This window comes from Nerophis ophidion, linkage group LG27 (assembly GCF_033978795.1).
Source record: "Nerophis ophidion isolate RoL-2023_Sa linkage group LG27, RoL_Noph_v1.0, whole genome shotgun sequence".
NCBI lineage: Eukaryota > Metazoa > Chordata > Actinopteri > Syngnathiformes > Syngnathidae > Nerophis > Nerophis ophidion.
The window spans coordinates 26,944,194-26,971,632 of record NC_084637.1 but is presented as its reverse complement, the minus strand read 5'-3'; the positions used below and the strand labels follow the sequence as shown (position 1 = coordinate 26,971,632).

General features: G+C 41.2%; 1 protein-coding gene across 2 annotated transcripts in view; it reads right to left on the bottom strand.

The window, feature by feature from the left end:
* Positions 1-1,630: 1,630 nt before the first annotated feature.
* The window catches only part of gckr (glucokinase (hexokinase 4) regulator), a 74,096-nt gene continuing 48,287 nt past the window's right edge, over positions 1,631-27,439 (bottom strand). The window contains exons 7-20 of one of the 2 annotated variants that reach the window (XM_061889179.1): positions 27,326-27,392; positions 27,171-27,224; positions 26,991-27,085; positions 23,376-23,481; positions 23,156-23,274; positions 19,480-19,578; positions 19,328-19,425; positions 16,630-16,706; positions 12,237-12,333; positions 12,057-12,160; positions 9,439-9,516; positions 9,088-9,228; positions 2,227-2,361; positions 1,631-2,169 (exon numbers count right to left, since the gene is read on the bottom strand). In XM_061889179.1, coding sequence (XP_061745163.1) covers positions 2,044-2,169; positions 2,227-2,361; positions 9,088-9,228; positions 9,439-9,516; positions 12,057-12,160; positions 12,237-12,333; positions 16,630-16,706; positions 19,328-19,425; positions 19,480-19,578; positions 23,156-23,274; positions 23,376-23,481; positions 26,991-27,085; positions 27,171-27,224; positions 27,326-27,392 — 1,396 coding nt within the window. In that variant the 3' untranslated portion in view covers positions 1,631-2,043. The remainder of the gene's footprint in view (positions 2,170-2,226; positions 2,362-9,087; positions 9,229-9,438; positions 9,517-12,056; positions 12,161-12,236; positions 12,334-16,629; positions 16,707-19,327; positions 19,426-19,479; positions 19,579-23,155; positions 23,275-23,375; positions 23,482-26,990; positions 27,086-27,170; positions 27,225-27,325; positions 27,393-27,439) is intronic. The other variant, XM_061889181.1, reaches the window with a different exon arrangement.

Here is a 27,439-nt window from a genome sequence, read left to right as displayed (position 1 = left end):
CAAACACATATCGGGAGAAAAACCACACCTAAACACAACATGAACACAACAGAACAAATACCCAGAATCCCTTGCAGCACTAACTCTTCCGGGACGCAACAATATACACACCCCCGCTACCGTTGTGTCCTTGGGCAAGACACTTTACCCACCTGCTCCCAGTGCCACCCACACTGGTTTAAACGTAACTTAGATATTGGGTTTAACTATGTAAAGCGCTTTGAGTCACTTGAGGAAAAAAAGCGCTATATAAATATAATTCAGTTCACTTCCATTGAACACGACGGCCGAACGGATATACTCAGCCATGAACGGTCAGCGAAGCACAAAACATCCGCGGCGCAGCATCGTTCATAACCCAGTATTATTTATGGACCACCTCGCAAAATGGAGACCCGATGGTGTAACTTATGCTGAGAGAAAGATGGCGATGCTGATAGCTGGAAGCCACATCCCGTTCTCATTTGCGGATGTCTGCAACAAATCCGTGAAGGAAATGTTCCCCGGATTCGGAGATCGTTCGCCAATACGCAAATGTCAGAACAAAGGTTACTCAAATAGTGAAAGGTAAGTGTTGTTGTTGTTGTTTTTTTAGTAACCAGCAAGCACAGTTCAGTTAGTAAAACAACTATGTTTTTATTACTGTGTATTTGATAGGTGCCGTCGGAAATTCAACTATTTATTGTATTTATGTATGTGATCAAATATATATATATTTAGCAAGAATTCACTGAAAGTCAAGTATTTCATACATGTATATATACATATATATATATATATATATATATATATATATATATATATATATATATATATATATATATATATATATATATGAAATACTCAAGTTAGTGAATTATACTCCTCCCCTCTTAACCACGCCCCTCCCCCTGACCACGCCCCTTCCCCCACCTCCCGAAATCGGAGGTCTCAAGGTTGGCAAGTATGGTTTATATATCAATGATGAAATCTTAACATTGCAACACATGCCAATACGGCCGGGTTAGTTTACTAAATTGCAATTTTAAATTTCCCGCGATGTGTCCTGTTGAAAACGTCGGTATGATGAACGTCTTGGGTTGTAGTGGATATTTTTTTCCAGCCAGATCCCAGCTATAAGTAGTCCGCTTTAATCGCATAATTACACATTATTCTGGACATCTGTGTTGCTGAATCTTTTGCAATTTGTCCAATTAATAATAGAGACGTCAAAGAAGAAAGATGTAGGTGGGAAGCGGTGTATTGCAGCTGCCTTTAGCAACACAAACGACAGCCGGTGTTTCCTTGTTTAAAATTCCCGAAGGTGAAGCTTTACTATGTAACAGAGCGGTCAAGCGAACATGGGTCCCGACTACATGTCAACCGGCAGGTTTTGGTGAGAAAATTGTGGTAATAAGTTGGCTCTTACCGTAGTTATGAGCGGAGTTGGCGTCCTCCTGCAGTTGCGGCGACTATTAGCTCCTCCCATGGAGACACTGTCGCTCGCCACACCCCTCAGACTTTCAGGTACCATATAATCTCACTAAAACACTAGTAACACAATAGGCAGATAAGGGATTTTCCAGAATTATCCTGGTAAATGTTTCTAATAACATCTGAATCGCTCCCACTGCAATCGCCTTTTTTTTTCCTTAGTCCTTCACTCTCAATATCCTCATCCACAAATATTTCATGCTCGCTCAAATTAATGGGGAAATTGTCGCTTTCTTGGTCTTAATCGCTCTAGCTGCTGGTGGCCATGATTATAAACAATGTGAGGATGTGAGGAGCTCCACAACCCGTGACGTCACGCGCACATCGTCTGCTACTTCTGGTACAGGCAAGGCTTTTTTATTAGCGACCAAAAGTTGCAAACTTTATCGTCGATGTTCTCTACTAAATCCTTTCAGCAAAAATACGGCAATATCGCGAAATGATCAAATATGACACATAGAATGGATCTGAAATCCCCGTTTAAATAAGAAAATCTCATTTCAGTAGGCCTTCAAGATGACAAACTGTAAGCGTAAAAAACAACTAAAATCACTTTTACGAGCTACGTAACTAAACGAGTGTCTCGGCCATGGCGGCTCCTACGGCGTCCCGTATGATTGGCTGCCGCTCCAGACAAGACTCCGCCTCTTTGAGCGAGAACCCAGTCAGCAGAGAGAGCAAGGCCAGAGGCACCACCTGCTGGCCAGAAGAGACATGACAATATGTTCCATGCCATTATTTGCTCGCCTTTACCTTTTTTCTTTGCCTTCCAGCAGCTGTGTGGGCGCTCACCTGCCCGCCCGTCATGTCCTCGGTCAGCACGTCCACCTGGTAGATGGCCTTCAGGAGAGCCTCCTGGCAGCGACGCTCAGGATGAGACGAGAGTTTCTAGCGACAGGGAGGGAAACTGAAAGGTTAGAGGTCACTTTTGAATGATAGAAGTCATTAGGCCAGCCAGGGGTCACCAACGCGGTCCCCGCGGGCACCAGGTAGCCCGTAAGGATCAGATGAGTCGCCCGCTGGCCTGTTCTAAAAATAGCTCAAATAGCAGCACTTACCAGTGAGCTGCCTCTATTTTTTAAATTGTATTTATTTACTAGCAAGCTGGTCTCGCTTTGCTCGACATTTTTAATTCTAAGAGGGAAAAAACTCAAATAGAATTTGAAAATCCAAGAAAATATTTTAAAAACTTGGTCTTCATTTGTTTAAGTAAATAATTTATTTTTTACTTTGCTTCTTATAACTTTCAGAAAGACTATTTTAGAGAAAAAATACAACCTTAAAAATTATTTTAGGATTTTTAAACACATATACCTTTTTACCTTTTAAATTGCTTCCTCTTCTTTCCTGACAATTAAAATCAATGTTCAAGTAAATGTATTTATTTTTATTGTAAAGAATAATAAATACGTTGTAATTTAAGACTTCATTTTAGCTTCGGTTTTTTCGACGAAGAATATTTGTGAAATATTTCTTCAAACTTATTATGATTAAAATTAAAAAAAAAAAATTCTAGCGAATCTAGAAAATCTTTAGAATCAAATTTAAATCTTATTTCAAAGTCTTTCGAATACCTTTTAAAATTTTTGATCTGGAAAATCTAGAAGATATAATGATTTGTCTTTGTTAGAAATATAGCTTGGTCCAATTTGTTATATATTCTAACAAAGTGCAGATTGGATTTTAACTTATTTAAAACATGTCATCAAAATTAATCTTAAACAGGAAAAATGACTAATGATGTTCCATAAATAATTTTTTTAATTTTTTCAAAAAGATTCAAATTAGCTAGTTTTTGTCTTCTTTTTTCGGTTGAATTTTGAACTTTAAAGAGTCGAAATTAAAGATGAACTGTTTCAAAATTTCAGTTTAATTTTTTTTCCTGTTTTCTCCTCTTTTAAACCGTTTAATTAAGTGTTTTTTTTCATTATTTATTCTTTACAAAAAACCTTCCGTAAAAGGAAAAAAAATGTACAATGGAATGACAGACAGAAATACCCTTTTTTTTTTATACATATAGATTTATTTATTAAAGGTATATTGAGCAAATTGGCTATTTCTGGCAATTTATTTAAGTGTGTATCAAACTGGTAGCCCTTCGCATTAATCAGTACCCAAGAAGTAGCTTTTGGTTTCAAAAAGGTTGGTGACCCCTGCATTAGACTAAGACTCACAAGATACACGTTTCCATTAGGGCTCTCCTGATAAGACTGCCCCTGACAGTTTGTTTGTGTTTTAGTTTTTCCTTTCTGTGTGTGTAGTATTTCTTGTCTTTAGTTCCTGTCAGCACTCTTATTTTGGTTCTGTTTCCTGTTTGTCTCCCTGAGTGCTGTGTCCCCTCAGCTGTGGCTGATTGGCACCTGGCCACACCTGGTGTCAATCAGCCAGCCACTATTTAGGACCTGTTTTCTCCTCCAGTCAGTGCTGGATTAATATTACAGCGTAGTGGTAAGATATATTTCAGTAGCGGTTTGTAGCTTACTGTGTTTTGTTCCCTGCTTCCAGTTGGTTTTCATTCTACAAGTAACGACTTCTGTTTGGTGCTCGTTATCTTCTAGCTCCCATGCTTGCTCTTTTAGTTTGTTATCCGCCTCGTGCGCGCCTTTTGTTAGTACCCTTTTTGTTTGTTCTTGTCTTAGTATTTTAATTAAAACATGTTTCCTTACTCAATGCCTGCCTCCTTTTCTGCATCTTGGGGTTCTTCACAAACTAACTCTGACAAAGACATCCTGAAAGTAATCACAGCGCTGCACTTTTTTTGTTGTAAAATTGATTAAAAAAAAGGACTGAATATGTCAAATATTCAAGAAACAAATGTTTTTTTTTTGTTGTTTTTTTAAAAAAAAGGGGTATTCCGCTGATTAAAAAATGTAATCCTTTAACAGCATTCCTTATGAGTCGTGACGAAGTAAAGTGACTGATGCGGACACTTTTGTTACTGAATACTCTCGCATGATTGACTTTAATAACATAACAGGAGACAAAAAAAACTGGAAACAGGAGACAATCATCGAGCCCTGACTGGAGGATGAGGCAGGCATAAATAGCAGCCAGCTGATAGAAAACAGGTGTGGCCAGGCTGCCTATCAGGGACAGGTGAGGGGAAACAGCGCTCAGGGAGACAAGCAGGAAATAGAACTACAATAAGAGCACTAACAGGAAATAAATGAACAACTAAGAAAACATAAGATGTGAACGTGACAGATCGTCACGTACTCTCAAATACGCTTCTGCCTTGGAGATGTTGTCTGTGTAAGTAATATTCAACTATAACTATTTGATACTTGTTTATATTGACAAAATGCATTATTGCTCAATTATTATGTGTGTAGCTTGCGTGCTAGTGTGCGCTTAGCTGTTGTGTAGCTGCTAGCTCCTAGTAACCGATGGCCTCACATGTTTACATTTCGCTCTCCTGATATGACATCCTGAAAGTAATCACAGCGCTGCACTTTTGTTGTTGTAAAGTTGTTATAAAAAAGGACAGAACATGTCAAATATTCAAGACACAAATGTTTGTTGTTGTTGTTTTTAAGTGGTATTCTGCGGATTAAAAAATGTAATCCTTTGACAGCACTCCTTATGAGTCGTGACAAAGTGAAGTGACTCATGCGGACACTTTTGTTACTGGATACTCTCTCATGACTGACTTTAATAGGATAAAAGGAAACAGGAGACAAAAAAACAGGAAACAGGAGACAGGACACAATCATCGAGCCCTGACTGGAGGGTGAGGCAGGCATAAGTAGCAGCCAGCTGATAGAAAACAGGCGTGGCCGGGCTGCCAAACAGGGACAGGTGAGGGGAAACAGCGCTCAGGGAGACAAGCAGGAAATAGTACTAAAATAAGAGCACTAACAGGAAATAAATGAACAACTAAGAAAACATAAGATGTGAACATGACAGATCGTCACGTACTCTCAAATACGCTTCTGCCTTGGAGATGCTGTCTGTGTAATTAATATTCAACTATAACTATTTGATACTTGTTTATATTGACAAAATGCATTATTGCTCAATTATTACGTGTGTCTAGCTTGCGGGCTAGTGTGCGCTTAGTTGTTGTGTAGCTGCTAGCTTCTAGTAGCCAACGGTAACATGTTTACCTTTCTGTAAATGACTGGACAAAAATAGAAGAAAAGAGCAACCTTGTGTGCTTTTTGGAGGACATTAAGATCTTAACTGACCCGGGAAGGGACAAGCAGTAGAAATGGATGGATGGATGGATGGATGTCCAACTTTCAAGAGTAAACACACCGTAGGACTGCTTATATGCAAGCCGATAACTTCCGTTTTTTGGCATTATCAGGACACCCTTAGTGAATACACAGCAGGCTGATTTTAGGGTGCAAAATCTCCTGGAACGTTCACTGAAAATGATGGCTGGATAGGATAGGCTAGGATAGGATAGGTCTTTATTGTCATTGCAACAAGTACAACAAAACTTTGTTTTCAGCACAAACCTGTTCAAGATTAGACAAACAAACAGTGTACAGGGTGACAGAACAAGAACACTGATGGGTCGCCATAAGGCGCCCCGTAAAAGATGGGAAAAAGGTAAACGCTGGGGAAGGATGAGTAAAAAAATACAATCTAGACTGGGCTCCTGAGGGGGGCCAAGTCTGGAGTGGGAAAAAAACCTCCATAGCAAAGCACATATACATATTACAATATACATCTCGAGATATCTAGCAACAGAGGGAAGGTAGTTCAAGGTCATGGTGGTAGGTCGCAGCTCGCAGGCGCTGACCATCCATTCATCACCCCTACGGGATTTGCGACGAGGGCGTTGGGTTGGGTATATTTTTTTTGTGGATTTGTGTGTGTAAGCCCGCAGTGTGTCTCTGTTCCACAGCCTTGATGTATTATGCAGTCGCTAGTCCAAAGTCCACAACAACAGGTGTATGTCCATGAGAGACAAGAAGGGAGTTTGTTGTGTCTTCACTGCAGTGATCTTCGGGAGAGTCTCGAAGCCAGGGAAACAATCCAAAGTTAGAATGATTTGTATGCGAGGGAAAATAAAATTTGCTTTTCACTCTATATTGTCTATGACTGGTCCTCAAAAACTGCGTGGTAGACACTCCGATGTGATCCACAGTTCTTCCCGCATCCTCCAATCATTTGTGGCAGCTTTGGGGTACTTTGACGCCTAGCAGCAACTTCCATTTGTCGACAAACCAGAGCAACGCTTACGCCAATCAGCAGATGTCCTGTTGTCATAATTCTTAATAGGTGGATATCTTCATGTCTTCGACAGAAAAGAGTCGCCAGGCACGTGGCACTCCTTCTTCTCCCAAGAGTCCGTTGTGTGTCCAGCAACAACCGCTTCGTCACGACAGCAGGTTCCCCCAAACCCAAGATCTTGTCAATTTTGTTGAGGCCAGTTAAATAGTTCCAATGTTTAGATTTGGAGAGCAGTGCAAACAGAGGCAACAAGAAAGTTAAGACAAGACAAGACAAGACAAAGAAGCAAGCAGGAGAGATAAGGGAGAGGAAAGCGGAGCGTCCACCCTCGATGAGTGCCAGAGAGAATTAGGATAAAGATTCTGTGCGGTGGTTTAGGACCACAGACACTGGAGCAGGGGTCTCAGACACGCGGCCCGCGAGACGTTTTTTGCGGCCCCCATCTTAATATGAAAGTCAAATGTTAGCGTGGCCCGCGAGTTTTATATGAATGGTGCTTGACAGTGTTGTGTTATTTGGCTCCAAAATGGTTCTTTCAACGTTCTGGGTTGCCTACCCCTGCATTAGTGGAAAAGCGGCAAATGAGTGGAAGCGACAGAGATGTTGCCATGGAGACGAGGGTTTTCTTACGTGCCCGGCTGCAGTCACACCGCGACACCTGTCCGCCAGTAAAAACAGTCTCGACCAATTCAAACCGTTATTTGTAGGGATGTCCGATATTATCGCCCGATAACTGCTTTAGAATGTAATATCAGAAATTATCAGTATCAGTTCAATGAATCAATCAATAAATCAATGTTTATTTATATAGCCCTAAATCACAAATGTCTCAAAGGACTGTACAAACCACTGCGACTATGACATCCTCGGAAGAACCCACATAAGGGCAAGGAGAACTCACACCCAGTGGGACGCCAGGGACAATGATGACCATGAGAACCTTGGTGAGGACCTCATATGTGGGCAACCCCCCCCCCCCTAGGGGACCGAAAGCAATGGATGTCGAGCGGGTCTAACATGATACTGTGAAAGTTCAATCCATAGTGGCTCCAACACAGCCTCGAGAGTTCAGTTCAAAGCGGATCCAAGACAGCAGCGAGAGTCCCGTCCACAGGAAACCATCCCAAGCGGAGTCGGATCAGCAGCATAGAGATGTCCCCAACCGATACACAGGCGAGCGGTCCATCCTGGGTCCCGACTCTGAACAGCCAGTACTTCATCCACGGCCATCGGACCGGACCCCCTCCACAAGGGAGGGGGGGACAGAGGAGAAAAAAAAAAGAAGCGGCAGATCAACTGGTCTAAAAAGGAGGTCTATTTAAAGGCTAGAGTATACAAATGAATTTTAAGCTGAGACTTAAATGCTTCTACTGAACAGTTTCAAAAGTAAAATGTATGACTTTTTAAAACGCCGCTGCACGGAGAAGCACATAGCGCTAATAAACTTTAAAGGCACAGCCTATGCGTGCCGGCCCAGTCACTTAATATCTACGGCTTTTCACACACACATAATTGAATGCAAGGTATACTTGGTCAACAGCCATACAGGTCACACTGAGGGTGGCCGTATAAACAACTTTAACACTGTTACAAATATGCGCCACACTGTGAACCCGCACCAAACAAGAATGACAAACATTCAATGGGTTTCTTATCTGGTTAAATAAAGGTTCTAAAACAATTCGGGAGAACATCCGCTCCGTAACACAACAGAACGAATAATAATAATAATAATAATAATAATAATAATGGATTAGATTTATATCGTGCTTTTCTATTGTTAGATACTCAAAGCGCTCACATTGAAGTGGGAACCCATCATTCATTCACACCTGGTGGTGGTAAGCTACATCTGTAGCCACAGCTGCCCTGGGGCAGACTGACGGAAGCGTGGCTGCCAGTTTGCGCCTACGGCCCCTCCGACCACCACCTATCATTCATTCATCATTCATTCACCAGTGTGAGCGGCACCGGGGGCAAAGGGTGAAGTGTCCTGCTCAAGGACACAACGGCAGCGCTTTTTTGGATGTCAATAGGTGGGAAGCGAACCTGCAACCCTCAGGTTTCTGGCACGGCCGCTCTACTCACAACGCCATGCCGCCCCAAAATACCCAGACCCCCTTGCAGCACTAACTCTTCCGGGACGCGACAATATTTTCTTTTCTCGCGGCCTAGCCTTACCCAGACTCTTCATCCAGTGGCCCCCAGGTGAATTGAGTTTGAGACCCCCGCACTAGAGGGAGCCGCATGATCACAAAGTCCATTCTAGACTGTTTACATCTTTAGTAAATAGCAATTAGCCAATCAAAAACCAAACCTGAGTAATATTAACAATAAAAATATTGCTTAGGCCCATGAAAAGATGAGAGCCTGCGCTGATAAAAGGTCACAAAAGTATGAAAACAAGAAAGGGGATATCATAAGCGGTACCTGGATCAAGCGTGTGGCTCGGCGGTAAAGTTTGCTGTTGGTGACCTGCACGTCCATCATGTGGTTCTGGTAAGTCTTCCCCTTCAAGACGTGCGCCCCCGTGCTCACAGCGTTCAGCAGCAGCTTGGTGGACAGCTCCCACTGGCGAAGGAGAGGCCTCATTAATTTCTCCTTCCTCTCACTTTGCATGAGAAAGGCTGACAGGAATCAATGAAATTAGTCCTTGGGAGAAAGACACTGGCGCTTCATTTGTTTCACCCCTCAAAGACAATGCCAGGAACAGAAAAGGCAGCAATTTGTCACTGCTCTAGTGTGTGTGTGTGTGTGTGTGTGTGTGTGTGTGTGTGTTACCATATGCAGAAGACTTCCTGAAGAAGGCGATGGCCAGGAAATTGTTAATGTGGAAACACACAATCCCTTTATTTCGTCCTGCAAACAAAATAAAATAATCAATAAATAGACATGGGTACCACACCTCATTTCCATACACTTTGTGGTTGCCACTTGCCTGTGTAAGAAAGTGTGTATATATATATATATATATATATATATATATATATAGTGGGGCAAAAAAGTATTTAGTCAGCCACCGATTGTGCAAGTTCCATCCATCCATTTTCTACCGCTTATTCCCTTTCGGGGTCGCGGGGGGCGCTGGCGCCTATCTCAGCTACAATCGGGCGGAAGGTAGGGTACACCCTGGACAAGTCGCCACCTCATCGCAGGGCCAACACAGATAAACAGACAACATTCACACTCACATTCACACACTAGGGCCAATTTAGTGTTGCCAATTAACCTATAAAAAATTATTTTTTTTTACAGTGTGATGTTTCCACCCCCATGCTTCACAGTAGGTGTGGTGTTCTTGGGAAGCAACTCAGTATTCTTCTTCCTCCAAACACGACGAGTTAAGTTGATACCAAAATGGATACATGGATGATACAGCAGAGGATTGGGAGAATGTCATGTGGTCAGATGAAACCAAAATAGAACTTTTTGGTATAAACTCAACTCGTCGTGTTTGGAGGAAGAAGAATACTGAGGTGCATCCCAAGAACACCATAACTACTGTGAAGCATGGGGGTGGAAACATCATGGTTTGGGGCTGTTTTTCTGCTACGGGGACAGGACGATTGATCCGTGTTGAGGAAAGAATGAATGGGGCCATGTATCGTGAGATTTTGAGCCAAAACCTCCTTCCATCAGTGAGAGCTTTGAATGGTTGACTAAATACTTATTGTCCACCATCATTTACAAATAAATTCTTTAAAATTCCTACAATGTGAATTCCTGGATTTTTTTTTCACATTCTGTCTCTCACAGTTGAAGTGTACCTATGATGAAAATTACAGACCTCTGTCATCATTTTAAGTGGGAGAACTTGCACAATCGGTGACTGACTAAATAATTTATATACACATATACATATATATATATATATATTATATATATATATTATATATATATGTATATGTATATGTATATATATATATATATATATATATATATATATATATATATATGTATATATGTATATATATATGTATATATATATGTATATATTATATATATATATATATATATATATATATATATATATATATATATGTATATATATATATATATATATATTATATATATATATATATATATATATATATATATATATATATATATATATATATATATATATATACGATATACAGTCCGATCCCTGTATGATCAGTGTCAGAGCTTGGTCCGTATTGCTGGCAGTAAGTCGAACACATTTCCAGTGAGGGTTGGACTCCGCCAAGGTTGCCCTTTGTCACCGATTCTGTTCATAACTTTTATGGACAGAATTTCTAGGCGCAGTCAAGGCGTTGAGGGGATCCAGTTTGGTGACCGCAGGATTAGGTCTCTGCTTTTTGCAGATGATGTGGTCCTGATGGCTTCATCTGACCGGGATCTTCAGCTCTCACTGGATCGGTTCGCAGCCGAGTGTGAAGCGACCGGAATGAGAATCAGCACCTCCAAGTCCGAGTCCATTGTTCTCGCCCGGAAAAGGGTGGAGTGCCATCTCCGGGTTGGGGAGGAGACCCTGCCCCAAGTGGAGGAGTTCAAGTACCTAGGAGTCTTGTTCACGAGTGAGGGAAGAGTGGATCGTGAGATCGACAGGCGGATCGGTGCGGCGTCTTCAGTAATGCGGACGTTGTATCGATCCGTTGTGGTGAAGAAGGAGCTGAGCCGGAAGGCAAAGCTCTCAATTTACCGGTCGATCTACGTTCCCATCCTCACCTATGGTCATGAGCTTTGGGTCATGACCGAAAGGATAAGATCACGGGTACAAGTGGCCAAAATGAGTTTCCTCCGCCGTGTGGCGGGGCTCTCCCTTAGAGATAGGGTGAGAAGCTCTGCCATCCGGGAGGAACTCAAAGTAAAGCCGCTGCTCCTCCACATCGAGAGGAGCCAGATAAGGTGACTCGGGCATCTGGTCAGGATGCCACCCGAACGCCTCCCTAGGGAGGTGTTTAGGGCACGTCCAACCGGTAGGAGGCCAAAGGGGAAGACCCAGGACACGTTGGGAAGACTATGTCTCCCGGCTGGCCTGGGAACGCCTCGGGATCCCCCGGGAAGAGCTGGACGAAGTGGCTGGGGAGAGGGAAGTCTGGGTTTCCCTGCTTAGGCTGTTGCCCCCGCGACCCGACCTTGGATAAGCAGAAGAAGATGGATGGATGGATGGATGGATGCCTTTGCTATTTTTAAATTATTAGTATTATTTGAAACTCGATTTTGCATGTCACAATAAAGTTATATAAGTCTCACTTGTTCAATATTCAATGCAAAACTTGTTTGGGTCCCGAGTAAAAGGTTAATTCGTTCAAGCTTGGCTCTCGGCTTTGTTCAGTTTTAAATGTTGGCCCACTCTGTATTGGAGTTCGACACCCCTGTATTAGGTAGTAGCATCGTGTTTTGAAGAAAGCCACCTGTGGCGTGTGATCGTCTCCGTCAGCCCGGTGGCGAAGCGCATGGAGGTTGGACATCTTCTGCCTCACCGTGCGGGCCACGTCAGCCACCTCCTCCACGTCATCTGTGGGAATGAAGAGGACCAGTGGGTAAGGACGCGTCAGTCTCAGTCCAGGTCGGCAGTGGGTTCTCGCTCTCACCGGACTGTGAGTAGAGGAGAATGACTGTGTCTTGGTCATCAAGCGTGGGCAGGACGCCACGCACAAAATCTTCATGCGAGATGCCAAACTGGACTCCCTAAGGGAAGCAGACGTTTTTCTTTAATGGACAGCGTTTATAACTCAAAACACTTGCATCTCAAATTTAAATGAATTTAACTTTTATATTATAAATATTGTACACTAAACAATCCAATGGAATGTAGTACAAAAAGAACAGTAGTTTTATGAAGTATTGTAACAATAATTGTATCGAGGACTTTTTAGACACCATCAGCAGCTTTTCAATATTTTCATGGATAAATGTCAGCTGTTTAGACATTTTAACATTATTGGCTGGCAGTCGACTCATTCTGCTTCAGTATGATGCAGACGAGCAGTGCCTTGCTCAAATTGGCGACACACTCCGTCACGTTTTGAATGATTTCTTTCTTTAATTCAATAAAAATCATCCGCTTGTTTTTCTCAGGACTCGTCCTTCAAACTCACTTTCTGGCTGGGAGGTTTTGTCACTCACATTTTTGCTTGTAACTTGGACAGCTCTTATCTCAAAGCATTTTTTTTTTTTTTTTTTTTTTTAAGTTGAGGCACTCTTAAGTTGAGGTACCACCGTAGCATCGAAGAAAAGAGAAAGTTGCATTATGACACTTAAATATAAGAGGTAGATTTCATATTAATTTGATCAAAGGATATTTCGCACTGTGTGAGGACCCATGTAATCTTTTATGTTATTTCATTTTTTTTTTTAATTTGAATGTGTTTATTGGTTTTCAGACACAAATGTGCTGTTTTCCCCAACAAGTAAAAAACAACAACAACAAAAAAAAAATAAAAAAAAATAAAATAAAATAAAAAAGTAAGAAACCACAGGCAAAAGTCTACATAAAACTACAGCTGCATTCCTGAATGGCCTTAGAGCAAGGGTCACCAACCTTTTTGAAACCAAGAGCTACTTCTTGGGTACTGATTAATGCGAAGGGCTACCAGCTTGATACACACATAAATAAATTGCCAGAAATAGCCAATTTGCTCAATTTACCTTTGATAAATAAATCTATATATATAAAAAAAAATGGGTATTTCTGTCCGTCATTCCGTGGTACATTTTTTTTCCTTTTACGAAAGGAGAATAAACGATGAAAAAAACACTTAATTAAACGGTTTAAAAGAGGAAAAAACACACAAAAAAATTAAAATTTGTCAGAGTTATTTGTTGTTGAACCCCAAGATGCAGAGACGGAGGCAGGCATAGAATATGAAAACATGATTTAATTAAAACTAAACAAGAACTAACAAAAAACACGCACGTGGGCGGAATAAACTAAGGGATCTATAGCACTGGGAGCTAGAAAAACAAAAAGGAACTTTAGCATGGAAGCTAGTGGAAAACAAACAGAAAAACTGGAAATAGCTAATGCTAATAGAAACAGCTTACCGCTACTACGACCAGGACAAAATGTAGCACGACAGGTAGTAGCTGTAACAAAATGACACGACAGGTAGCACGACAAGAGTGACATGTGGCAACAACAATACAATACACGTCCGAATGACAATACAATTATCCAGCCACTGACACAAGACAAAGCAGGTACAAATAGGAGCGGGCTGATTGTTAACAGGTGTGGCCAGGTGCCAATCAGCCAGAGCTGAGGAGGAACACAGCACTCAGGGAACAAAACAGGAAGCTGACAAAGCACTAGACAAGAACTAAAGACAGGAGATACTAAACACAGAGGAAACGGACAAATGCAGAGGAAAAAACTAAAACATAGACAAACTGTCTGGGGAAAGCCTGACAAAATTTAATTTTGAAGCATAGTTTATCTTCAATTTCGACTCTTTAAAATTCAAAATTCAACCGAAAAAAATGAGAAAAACTAGCTAATTTGAATCTTTTTGAAAAAGTTAAAAAAAAGAATTTATGGAACATCATTAGTAATTTTTCCTGATTAAGATAAATTTTAGAATTTTGATGACATGTTTTAAATAGGTTAAAATCCAATCTGCACTTTGTTAGAATATATAACAAATTGGACCAAGCTATATTTCTAATGAAGACAAATCATTATTTCTTCTAGATTTTCCAGAACAAATTTTTTTTAAATAAATTCAAAATACTTTGAAATAAGATTTAAATTTGATTCTACAGATTTTTTAGATTTGCCAGAATAATTTTTTGAATTTTAATCATAATAAGTTTTAAGAAATATTTCACAAATATTCTTTGTCGAAAAAACAGAAGCTAAAATGAAGAATTAAATTAAAATGTATTTTATTATTCTTTACAATTAAAAAAAATACTTGAACATTGATTTAAATTGTCAGGAAAGAAGAGGAAGGAATTTGTCAGGTAAAAATGTGTTTTAAAATCCTAAAATAATTTTTAAGGTTGTATTTTTTCTCTAAAATTGTCTTTCTGAAAGTTATAAGAAGCAAAGTAAAAAAAATACATGAATTTATTTAAACAAGTGAAGACCAAGTCTCTAAAATATTTTCTTGGATTTTCAAATTCTATGAGTTTTGTCTCTCTTAGAATTAAAAATGTCGAGCAAAGCGAGATCAGCTTGCTAGTAAATAAATACAATTGAAAAAATAGAGGCAGCTCACTGGTAAGTGCTGCTATTTGAGCTATTTTTAGAACAGGCCAGCGGGCGACTCATCTGGTCCTTACGGGCTACCTGGTGCCCGCGGGCACCGTGTTGGTGACCCCTGCCTTAGAGAGATATAGCCACCCACAAGCACAACAAGATTAAATGTTATTGTGTCATTTCAACCCCTCAAGAACGTGCGTTGAGTTGGATTAGAGCAGTGGTGTCCATTTGCAGCTTGCAGCTAATAATTTAACGGCCTGCGGGACATTCAAAAAAATATTATTACCCCCAAAAATGTCTCTAGCAAAACAAAGCTTCTCCAAAAAAAGAATAATAGGGAATTGGTGGTGTTGTGAATTATTGACATATTGAACATTCCAATTGGTTAACACATATTGCACTTTGAAATATTTTTTTGAAAAAATATTGCATATTTTGTGTGTTTGCCATAAAAAAAGTGAATTAAACAAACAACTAAAATAAACATTAAACATTTTATAAAAAAAATAATCGACGGAAAGATCTTAAAGTTGATGTAAAGATTAAGGCGTTGAAAGATAACAAAAACAAAAAATTGTGCATGATTTATTTGTAACATTTTTAGATCTCTGAGAATTTTAGTGAGATTTAAAAAAAAAACTGTCATTGCTCAAAAAATAATGTATCAAAATCAATGTTGTTATGAATTATTGACCTATTTAATGACTACCCATCAAGTGTTGCACTTTGACAATACTTGGGGGAGAGAATATTTCACATTTTAGTGTGACCCTGCCCCAAGTGGAGGAGTTCAAGTACCTAGGAGTCTTGTTCACAAGTGGGGGAAGAGTGGATCGTGAGATCGACAGGCGGATCGGTGCGGCGTCTTCAGAAATGCGGACGTTGTACCGATCCGTTGTGGTGAAGAAGGAGCTGAGCCGGAAGGCAAAGCTCTCAATTTACCGGTCGATCTACGTTCCCATCCTCACCTATGGTCATGAGCTTTGGGTCATGACCGAAAGGATAAGATCACGGGTACAAGCAGCCGAAATTGGTTTCCTCCGCCGTGTGGCGGGACTCTCCCTTAGAGATAGGGTGAGAAGCTCTGCCATCCAGGAGGAACTCAAAGTAAAGCCGCTGCTCCTCCACATCGAGAGGAGCCAGATGAGGTGGTTCGGGCATCTGGTCAGGATGCCACCCGAACGCCTCCCGAGGGAGGTGTTTAGGGCACGTCCGACCGGTAGGAGGCCACGGGGAAGACCCAGGACACGTTGGGAAGACTATGTCTCCCGGCTGGCCTGGGAACGCCTCGGGATCCCCCGGGAAGAGCTAGACGAAGTGGCTGGGGAGAGGGAAGTCTGGGTTTCCCTGCTTAGGCTGTCGCCCCCGCGACCCGACCTCGGATAAGCGGAAGAAGATGGATGGATAGATGGAATATGTCAAAATAGATATTGTCAAACATTTCACATTGAAAATAGTTGGACGGAAAATTGTGTTTTGCCATAAAACTCAGGGAGTTTTTTAACACGAGGGCAAAAAACAAAAAATTTAAAAAAGCACTTTATATTGACCGATGGATTTAAACTGATCAAAGGATTTCGGCGTTGAAGAAAACCCCCATTACTACATTACTACATCCTCTGTTTTTTTTATCAAAATATATATTGTAATGGTTTGGAAAATAAAACTTATCAAAATGTTTTTAGCATGCTAATGGTTTCGAGCTTGGGTTTATTGTTTGGACACGGCGCAATTTGACTGGTCGGTCGGTTTGAAACCCCCTCAAAAAAAACATATGGTACCTGCCAAGCCAAGGAACCCTCGTTGTTGTCCAGCCCTCTGAATCCTCCACTTCTGAATGCTTGGATGTCCTCATAGGCTGACACACACACACACACACACACACACACACACACACACACACACACACACACACACACACACACACACACACGTTATCATTTGCAATGGGGACCACGTTTTTGTTCATGACTTGTGGGGACCACCCTTTTTACAGCTTGTGGAGGCATAACAAAAATTCAGTAAAATGGCCACTGCCCAGTTAGCTCATACATGTCTTTAAATCTCTGGATTGATGAAGTAATGTGCTGTTCATTCTTTCATGACTTGGACTATGGTGTCGTTTGTTTTCCCGTGGTACAAAGCGATTGGATCCGACACGATTTGAAGATAAGGGCATCTTTTAATCTTAACACTCAAAAGGTATTACAAAAACAAAGGGTATAAACAAAATGCACTCTCAGTGGAGATTCCAAACTTGGCTATGAAAACAAAACTTGCACTAGGGCAAAACTATGGACATAAAACAAAAACTTGCACAATGGCATGAATAACGAATAATTTACTTGGAACGGAACGAGAACGGGACATGGATCATAGGCATGGATTACAAGGGTGCATCGAAGGTGAACTGATTGGTAGTCATGGAAACAAAAACAAACCAGGGTGCGCAAAAACAGGAACTAATGGAGTCAAAAACGGAACATAACTAAACAGAACATGATCACAAAGACATGACACATCCTTACTGGGAACCCTGGAGAAAGAGTTAATATTGTTCATGGGGACCAAATTTAAACAGTTTTGCATAATTCACACAAATTAGTACGTGACTACTGAGGACCATTTAAAAAAAAAAAAGAAGTTCAAATTAGATGTTAAACATGTTTACTTTTCAGTAAACGTATTTCATGGGCCAAAATTTTAAAATCCCTTAAGCATCTTCAGAATGGATCTGACTATCATTTAAAAAGGTTTCCCTTTAGGGGACCTGTTTTTTTGGTCCCCATACCGTCAGAGATCTTCTAAAGGTGATTGTGTAAGTAGAGCGATGTCCCCATTAAGTAAGCATTGCCAGAATACACACACACACACACACACACACATACTGGTTACTATTTGGAACGGGGACCACATTTTTGTCCGTGACTTGTGGGGACCACCCTTTCTACAGGATGTGGAGGCGTAATAAAAATTGAGTAAAATGGCCACTGCCCAGTTAGCTCATACATGTCTTTAAATCTCTGGATTGATGAAAGAATGTGCTGATCATTCTTACTGGGGACCCTGGGGAAAAAGAGTTAATATGGTTCATGGGGACCAAATTTAAATCATTTTGCATAATTCTGTGTAAACAGAGCGATGTCCCCATTAAGTCAGCATTGCCAGAACACACACACACACACACACACACAAACACACACACATTATGGTTACTATTTGGAATGGGGACCACATTTTTGTTCGTGACTTGTGGGGACCACCCTTTCTACAGGTTGTGGAGGCGTAAAACAAATTCTGTAAAAGGGCCACTGCCCAGTCAGCTCATACATGTCTTTAAATCTCTGGATTGATGAAGTAACGTGCTGATCATTCTTACTGGGGACCCGGGGGAACAAGAGTAAATATGGTTCATGGGGACCAAATTTAAATAATTTTGCATAAGTCTGTGTAAACAGAGCAATGTCCCCATTAAGTAAGCATTGCCAGAACACACAAGCGCACACACACACACACATAATGGTTACTATTTGGAATGGGGACCACATTTTTGTTCGTGACTTGTGGGGACCACCCTTTCTACAAGTTCTGGAGGCGTAACAAAAATTCTGTAAAATGGCCACTGCCCAGTTAGCTCATACATGTCTTTAAATCTCTGGATTGATGAAGTAATGTTCTGATCATTCTTACTGGGGACCCTGGGGAACAAGAGTTAATATGGTTCATGGGGACCAAATTTAAATAATTTTGCATAATTCTGTGTAAACAGAGCGATGTCCCCATTAAGTAAGCATTGCCAGAACACACACGCACACACACCCACACACACATACCGGTTACTATTTAAAATGGGGACCACATTTTTGTTCATGACTTGTGGGGACCACCCTTTCTACAGGTTGTGGAGGCGTAACACAAATTCTGTAAAATGGCCACTACCCAGTTAGCTCACACATGTCTTTAAATCTTTGGATTGATGAAGTAATGTGCTGATCATTCTTACTGGGGACCCTGGGGAACAAGAGTTAAAATGGTTCATGGGGACCAAGTTTAAATAAATTTGCATAATTCTGTGTAAACAGAGCGATGTCCCCATTAAGTAAGCATTACCAGAACACACACACACACACACACACACTGGTTACTATTTGGAATGGCTACGAAATTTTTGTTCGTGACTTGTGGGGACCACCCTTTCTACAAGTTGTGGTGGCGTAACAAAAAAAATCTGTAAAATGGCCACTGCCCAGTTAGCTCATACATGTCTTTAAATCTCTGGATTGATAAAGGAATGTGCTGATCATTCTTACTGGGGACCCTGGGGAACAAGAGTTAATATGGTTCATGGGGACCACATTTAAATAATTTTGCATAATTCTGTGTAAACGGAGCGATGTCCCCATTAAGTAAGCATTGCCAGAACACACACACACACACAAATATGCAGAATGTCTTATATTTTGAAGCCTTTGTCCTCACCTGCTCCAAAAGTAGGCTCACACTCACTGGCATCAATGAGTGCCAGCACAGCCAGGCTTCCCCAGCCCAGGTAACACACGCGTCTCCCACACAGCAAACTGTAACAGTTGTCAATCATTCCTTCAACTATGTCATGAATGAGTCGTTATCACCTCTTCCCAGCTGCTGCCACCAAAGCGGCGACGGCGTCACGGTGCGAGTATGTGACCTCCACTGCTTGCTCATAGGCTCTCAGGTGCTGCAGGACGCCCCTTGTGTGCGGGACAGGACGTTTGTCAACATGATCCAGAAGAAAAGAGGTCTTCAACACAACAACACAACAGATGAAGAGGACGTAAGCAGCCTTTACGTGCCTTCCTGAGGACGGGAGACTCACTTCACGGAAAACATTTAAAGTGGAAATACAGATGGAAGACAAGACAGCTGCTGTCAGAAGGAATTCATCGTGTCTGCGTGTAAGGATGCATTTTACATGAATTGTGCTTGTGGTCTGCAGTTGAACGAGAGAGAGCGAGAGAGTAGGGTTGTCTCGATACCAATATTTTGGTACCGGTACCAAACTAGCATGAAAAAACGCAGCATGGATCATCAGCATGAATAACAAGGGTGACTGCCTGGCAACTACAGGCTTAAATAGAAGTGACGTGATTAAAGGGGAACATTATCACCAAACTTATGCAAGCCTCAATATATACCTTGATGTTGCAGAAAAAAGACCATGTATTTTTTTAACCGATTTCCAAACTCTAAATGGGTGAATTTTGGCAAATGAAACGCCTTTCTGTTTATCGGTCTTCTAGCGATGACGTCAGAACGTGACGTCACCGAGGTAATACGCCCGCCATTTTCATTTTCACATTACAAACACCGGGTCTCAGCTCAGTTATTTTCCGTTTTTTCGACTATTTTTTGGAACCTTGGAGACATCATGCCTCGTCGGTGTGTTGTCGGAGGTTTTAACAACACTAACAGGGAGGGATTCAAGTTGCGCCACTGGCAAGAAATCTGCCGCCAGACCCCCATTGAATTTGCCAGAGTGTCTGCCGGCGATGCTAAGACAGACATGGCACAGAGATGTATGGATAACCTGCAGATGCATTTGCAACGATTAAGTCAACGAAACCACAAAGGTGAGTTTTGTTGATGTTGTTGACTTATGTGCTAATCAGACATATTTGGTCACGGCACGACTGCCAGCTAATCGATGCTAAAATGCTACGCTAATCAAAGCTAACATGCCATTTACGCTAGCTGTTTGTACATTTGAAACTAGATACCCACATTTAATGCGAAACAAACACTTACCAATCGACGGATTTAAGTTGCTCCAGTGTCACAAGATGCGAAAGTCCTGATCGTTTGGTCCGCACATTTTACCGGCGATGCTCATAAGGCAGCCATGCTATGGGCCACTTCATTAGGTACACCCATGCTATGGCCGAATAGCGTCAATAGCTAATCGCTCAATAGGTTCAATTTCTTCTTCAATTTCGTTTTCACGATCTGCCTCCTGTTTCAATACATGCGTAATCTGTTGAATCGCTTAAGCCGCTGAAATCCGAGTCTGAATCCGAGCTAATGTCGCTATATCTTGCTGTGGTAACCGCCATGTTGTTTGTATTGGCAGCCCTGTATGACGTCACAGGGAAATGGGCGGGTGTAAACAGCGATGTTGAAAATAAGGCACTTTGAAGCAGTTTTTCGGGATATTCCGGGAGGTGTAAAATTTTGAAAAAAACTTTGAAAAATAAAACAAGCTGATTTTTATTGTTTCTAACCCTTTTGAAATTGTGATAATGTTCCCCTTTAAGAGCAGGTGCGCGAGTCCAAATGAATCAGGTGCGGGACAAGAGGACAGGTGAAAACTAATGGGTTGTCATGGAAACAAAGCAGGAAGTGAAAAAAAACAGGAACTGACAGAGAGCAAAAACCAAACAGAACATAGCCAAAACTAAACATGATCACCAAGACATGACAAAAAGGGAGAACGGCCGCATTTTGGCTCGAGAACTATAGATGAAGGTGAAGTTATAACACTGAAACGCCAACAGGAAGAGGCGCTTTAAGACATGGCTAGCTAGCTGGCAGCTAACGCCCAGCTGCAGTCGGCAGTGTTGTAGCTACTTCTAAATCACTAATCCTGGTTTCCATGGCGACAAATAAAAGTAAGTTTCTTACAAGTATCATCCCTGCAGGACGAGGAATAGCGAAACATGTTTCACTACACACCGTAGCTCACCGGCGTCAAAATGTAAACAAACGCCATTGGTGGATCTAGCACCTGGCAGTAAAAGTACACACTCAAAGCTCATTGACAAACTACCGTACTGTTTTAATTAACTTTTTTAATAAACTTATTAAATACAATTTTAATTGACTATCCAGTCATTCAAGGCTTTTTTTGGCTGAAATGTCTAAATTTGCTGCACATTTTTCAAAAAGTAGCTGCAAAAAAAGGCTTTTTTTCCCCAATAACATTGAAGCCACTTGTGATTTTAAAAGTTTTTACCAATTTATAAGTGTTCCTTGGAGCCATAACGTAAAAAAAACACAGGTTTTTAACAAACAAATACTATATTGATGTTTTATTCATTTTATACTGCACAGACTTAAAAGTAAACACTAGATGGCAGTAAAAGTACATACTCAGAGCTCATTGTCAAATTACCGTACTGTTTTAAATAACTTTTAATTAACTAACCAGTTATTCCAGAGTTTTTTGAGATTATCGCGGCCTGAAATATCAGAATTTTCCGCATATTTTTCAGAAAGTTGCTGCAAAAAAGGCTTTTTTTCCCAAAACACTGTCGGATTACCGTACTGTTTTAATTAGCTATGACTAATAATAATGGCGGTGTGACTCACATGGCAAAGCTGTCTTTCAAAAACTTCCAACTTCTTCCCTCATGGTCAGTGGTGTTGAGTCCGATGTTATAATCGGGCTCAGATATAAAAATGAGCTGCATTTTTTTAATGAATGATACTGCTCCTCTACGCAAACTCTCCGCTCATGTCTACGGTAAGAGCAAACTTATTACCACAATTTTCTCACCGAAACCTGCAGGTTGACATGTGGTAGGGAACAATGTTCGCTTGACCGCTCTGTTCCATAGTAAAGCTTCACCGCAGCTTTCGGAAATGTAAACAAGGAAACACCGGCTGTGTCTGTGTTGCTAAAGGCAGCCGCCATACATCGCTTCCCACCTACATCTTTCTTCTTTGACGTCTCCATTATTAATTGAACAAATTGCAAAAGATTCAGCAACACAGATGTCCAGAATACTGTGTAATTATGCGATTAAAGCAGACCACTTAAGCTGGGATCGGCGCTGGATCAAAATGTCTGCTACAATCCGTGACGTCACGCGCACGTGTCATCATACCGCGACGTTTTCAACAGGATACTTCGCGCAAAATTAAAAATTGCAATTTAGTAAACTAAAAAGGTCGTATTGGCATGTGTTGCAATGTTAATATATCATCATTGATATATAAACTATCAGACTGCGTGGTCGGTAGTAGTGGGTTTCAGTAGGCCTTTAATATATATAATAGATCTATAGAGCTAAACACCCTCTAGTGTCTGTTGCCGTCACCTTCCCCTGTTAAACCATAACACGCGGCGTCTGAGATAAAAAAATGAGTTCGACACCCCTGCTCTACACCCACTCTCACTTGTTTTAATGCTACGCTCAAGCTGCTTGATCATCGTATGAATGAAGCCGCGGAGAAGAAAAACGGACACGACAACGTATGCAACCCGGCAATTGCCGCATATTCCCGGAGGGACTGACTATACTAACATGCTGCTTGTATTGAGTGGCTTACTGCTGTGTGATGGACGCACGTGAGAAGGCGGCAGCGTGAGCGGCACACAGGATGACCTCCAGCAGCATCTTAGTCGCACTCCCTCCTTTCATCCTGGAAGAACCACTGATGGCCTCCGGCTGAACCCGGCACACAAACAAGACAGTGAGAGCGCGTCGACTCCTCTGATCTTCAGACTTTTGTATCAGTGCTATTATTAGCGTTAGTGACGAGCTCTCACACCAACTGATGGGTTGATGAGGAAGGACTTCCCACTTTTGGCAAGAGCCTGCATTCTTCGGACCACGCTGAGGAATGTGAATGTGCAGCCTGGTATGGGTTCATTCCTGCACACATGAATGAGAGATGCTTCGTCACCACATCTGCACACCCCACATTTTGCATACTTATGTCTTATTAGGTCAGGGCTATTCAATCACATAATGAAGAAGTAGTTTCAAGAGTTCAAGGTCTAAGGTCGGACCTCAAGATGTGTTTTTTTCTTTAGAACAGGGGTCGGCAACCTGCGGCTTTGGAGCCACATGCGGCTCTTTGGTCACTGGAGGGGTTTCCAGATTTTGGTGCCTCTCCCGTATATCACCCGGGGGTTAACATTCTCCGATTTTCACTCGGACTACAATATTGAGGGTGTGCCGTGATGGCTTTACTTTTAACGTCCTCTACATGTCATCATGCTATCTGCATGCATCTCGCTGCTTCTATCGTCACACGTATGAGACTGCAAGGCATACTTGGTCAACAGCCACACAGGTTCCACTGAAAGTTGTGATATAAACAACTTTAACACTCTTAATAATATGCGCCACACTGTGAACCCACACCAAACAACAATGACAAACACAATTCGGGAGAACATACTCACAGTAACACAACATAAACAAAACATAACAATTACCCAGAATCCCATGCCTCAATGACTCTTCCTGGCTAGATTATTAAACCCCACGCCCCCAAACCCGCCCACCTCAACCGACGCATGGAAGGGGCGAGCGGGGTTTGGTGCTAGCGGGGTGTATAATATAGCCAGGAATAGTCATGGATGCACGGGATTCTGGGTAATTGTTAAGTTGCGTTTATAATGTGTTACAGTGCGAATGTGTTTGTCATTCTTGTTTGATGTGGGTTCACAGCGTGGCACATATTAGTAAGAGTGTTAAACTTGTTTAGATCACAACCTTCAGTGTGACCTGTATTGCTGTTGAACAACTATGCCTTGCAGTCGTGCACGTGTATCTGCAGAAGCCACATACAACATGTTACTGGGCTTGCAAGCTATTTGTACATGTTGTAGAAGAAGTCAAAGGCGGCAGTTTCATAGCACGCCGTTATTATTGTTATCTGGGTGACCATTAGATATTCGCGAGAATGGTTGCTTTGAGAATTCGGGAACCTCCCGGAAAATTTGGGAGGGTTGACAAGTGTAATGCTGTCAAGCGGGATTCATATAAAAGTCGCGGGCCGCACTAACATTACATTTTCCCATCAAGATGCGGGACGCGTGTCTGAGACCACTGGTTTACACATAGCACAAAGTTAAAAAAAAATACTATCTATGCTGCGTTATTTCATTCTAAATTTCAAAAGAGTTTTGCGGCTCCCATCGTCTTCTTCATTTTGTGAAACGGGTCAAAATGGCTCTTTGAGTGGTAAAGGTTGCCGACCCCTGCTTTAGAAAGTGCCTCTGCTGGTTATATTCCTTCGAGACTGCGTTTACTTATTTACAAAGTAAACACATCAGCTTTTACACTGCACTTTCAATAAATTCATTATTTTGCCCTTGTTACTCGTTTCCAGCGTGTGCAGCCAGACAGATAGTTAACAGCATGAAGAAACGAAAGCTAAGTTTTGTTGCTGATTAAAGTTCCTTCAGTTTTATTTTCTTTACACGGCTTCCTATATCTAGGTTTGTAAGACTTAAAATATCCATCCATTCATTTTCTACCGCTTGTCCCTTTCGGGGTCACAGGGTGTTCTGGAGCCTATCTCGGCTGCATTCTGGCGGAAGGCAGGGTATACCCTAGAAGAGTCGCCACCTCATCACAGGGCCAACACAGATAGACAGAAAACATTCACACTCTTATAAACATTACAAATGTTTACCATCCATTGTGAAATTACATAAATAAAGTCCATTGTGTATTTTACATAAATAAAATATGTTTAGTGTTGATACACACTGCAAACATTGCACACGTGTGGTTTAACACATTTAAAACTAAGTTGAGGCTTTATCGCCCTCTGCTCATCAAATTTAGCGCTACATGTTTTGAATGCCAGAGTTAAATAGTCAAGTTTGTGTGTGTGTGTGTGTGTGTGTGTGTGTGTGTGTGTGTGTGTGTATGTATATATACATAAATATGTATATATACACACATACATATATACATACATACATATATATATACAAACCCCGTTTCCATATGAGTTGGGAAATTGTGTTGGATGTAAATATAAACGTAATACAATGATTTGCAAATCCTTTTCAACCCATATTCAAATGAATGCACTACAAAGACAAGATATTTGATGTTCAAACTCAAACTTCTTGTCGTTTTGTTTTGCAAATAATAATTAACTCAGAATTTCATGGCTGCAACACGTGCCAAAGTAGTTGGGAAAGGGCATGTTCACCACTGTGTTACATCACCTTTTCTTTTAACAACACTCAAACGTTTGGGTACTGAGGAAACTAATTGTTGAAGCTTTGAAAGTGGAATTCTTTCCCATTCTTGTTTTATCAATCGATCAATCAATGTTTACTTATATAGCCCTAAATCACTAGTGTCTCAAAGGGCTTTTATGTAGAGCTTCAGTCGTTCAACAGTCCAGGGTCTCCGCTGTCGTATTTTTTCGCTTCATAATGCACCACACATTTTTGATGGGAGACAGATTCTGGCTTTTGAACTTTGCGTCGATAACAGTCTGGATGGTTGGCTTCCCCTTTGGTCCGGATGACACGATGTCGAATATTTCCAAAAACAATCTGAAATGAGGACTCGTCAGACCACGGAACACTTTTCCACTTTGCATCAGTCCATCTTAGATGATCTCGGGCCCAGAGAAGCCGGCGGCGTTTCTGGATGTTGTTGATGAATGGCTTTCGCTTTGCATAGTAGAGCTTTAACTTGCACTTACAGATGTAGCGACCAACTGTATTTAGTGACAGTGGTTTTCTAAAGTGTCCCTGAGCCCATGTGGTGATATCCTTCAGAGGTTGATGTCGTTTTTGATACAGTGCCGTCTGAGGGATCGAAGGTCACGGTCATTCAATGTTGGTTTCCGGCCATGCCGCTTACATGGAGTGATTTCTCCAGATTCTCTGAACCTTTTGATGATATTATGGACCGTAGATGTTGAAATCCCAAAATTTGTTGCAATTGCACTTTGAGAAACGTTGTTCTTAAACTGTTTGACTATTTGCTCACGCAGTTGTGGACAAAGGGGTGTACCTCGGCCCATCCTTTCTTGTGAAAGACTGAGCATTTTTGGGGAAGCTGTTTTAATACCCAATCATGGCACCCACCTGTTCCCAATTAGCCTGCACACCTGTGGGATGTTCCAAATAAGTGTTTGATGAGCATCAAATATGTTGTCTTTGTAGCATATTCAACTGAATATGGGTTGAAAATGATTTGCAAATCATTGTATTCCGTTTATATTTACATCTAACACAATTTCCCAACTCATGTGGAAATGGGGTTTGTATATATATATATATATATATATATATATATATATATATATATATATATATATATATATATATATATATATATATATATATATATATATATATATACAGTACCACAGTGTACAGTGTATAACACACACGTACCGTGCCTGATGTGCAGGGTTAAAACCAAGCAGAACAGGAGTGTAGACGTCCAGGTGCTGGAGACAGAAGTCCAACTGTCCTGCCACAAATGGAGCCTAACAGTACATTATGGTCTTTTAAGTAAATCCAATGAAAAATTGGGAGAAAAAATATGCCGGATATCTTCAAATTCAGCCTCACCGACAATCCACAGGAGATACCGATGAACAAGACTCTCTTCTTCCCCTCACACGCCTGTCAGGATAAAACCAAACCGAAATTATTGCCAAAGCCTTTGAGCTGGAGGGAAGAAGGATAAATTGCATTTTGCACACATTCGTCATTCGGCTCCTGACCTTTTTCAGACTGAGCATGCCCAGTTGTGGGTCGTCTTCTGGAGCCTCTTGGGAGGAAAACAGCGATCTTAAAAGATGAAACAATAGAACACAATGACCTTTCACATTTAGACC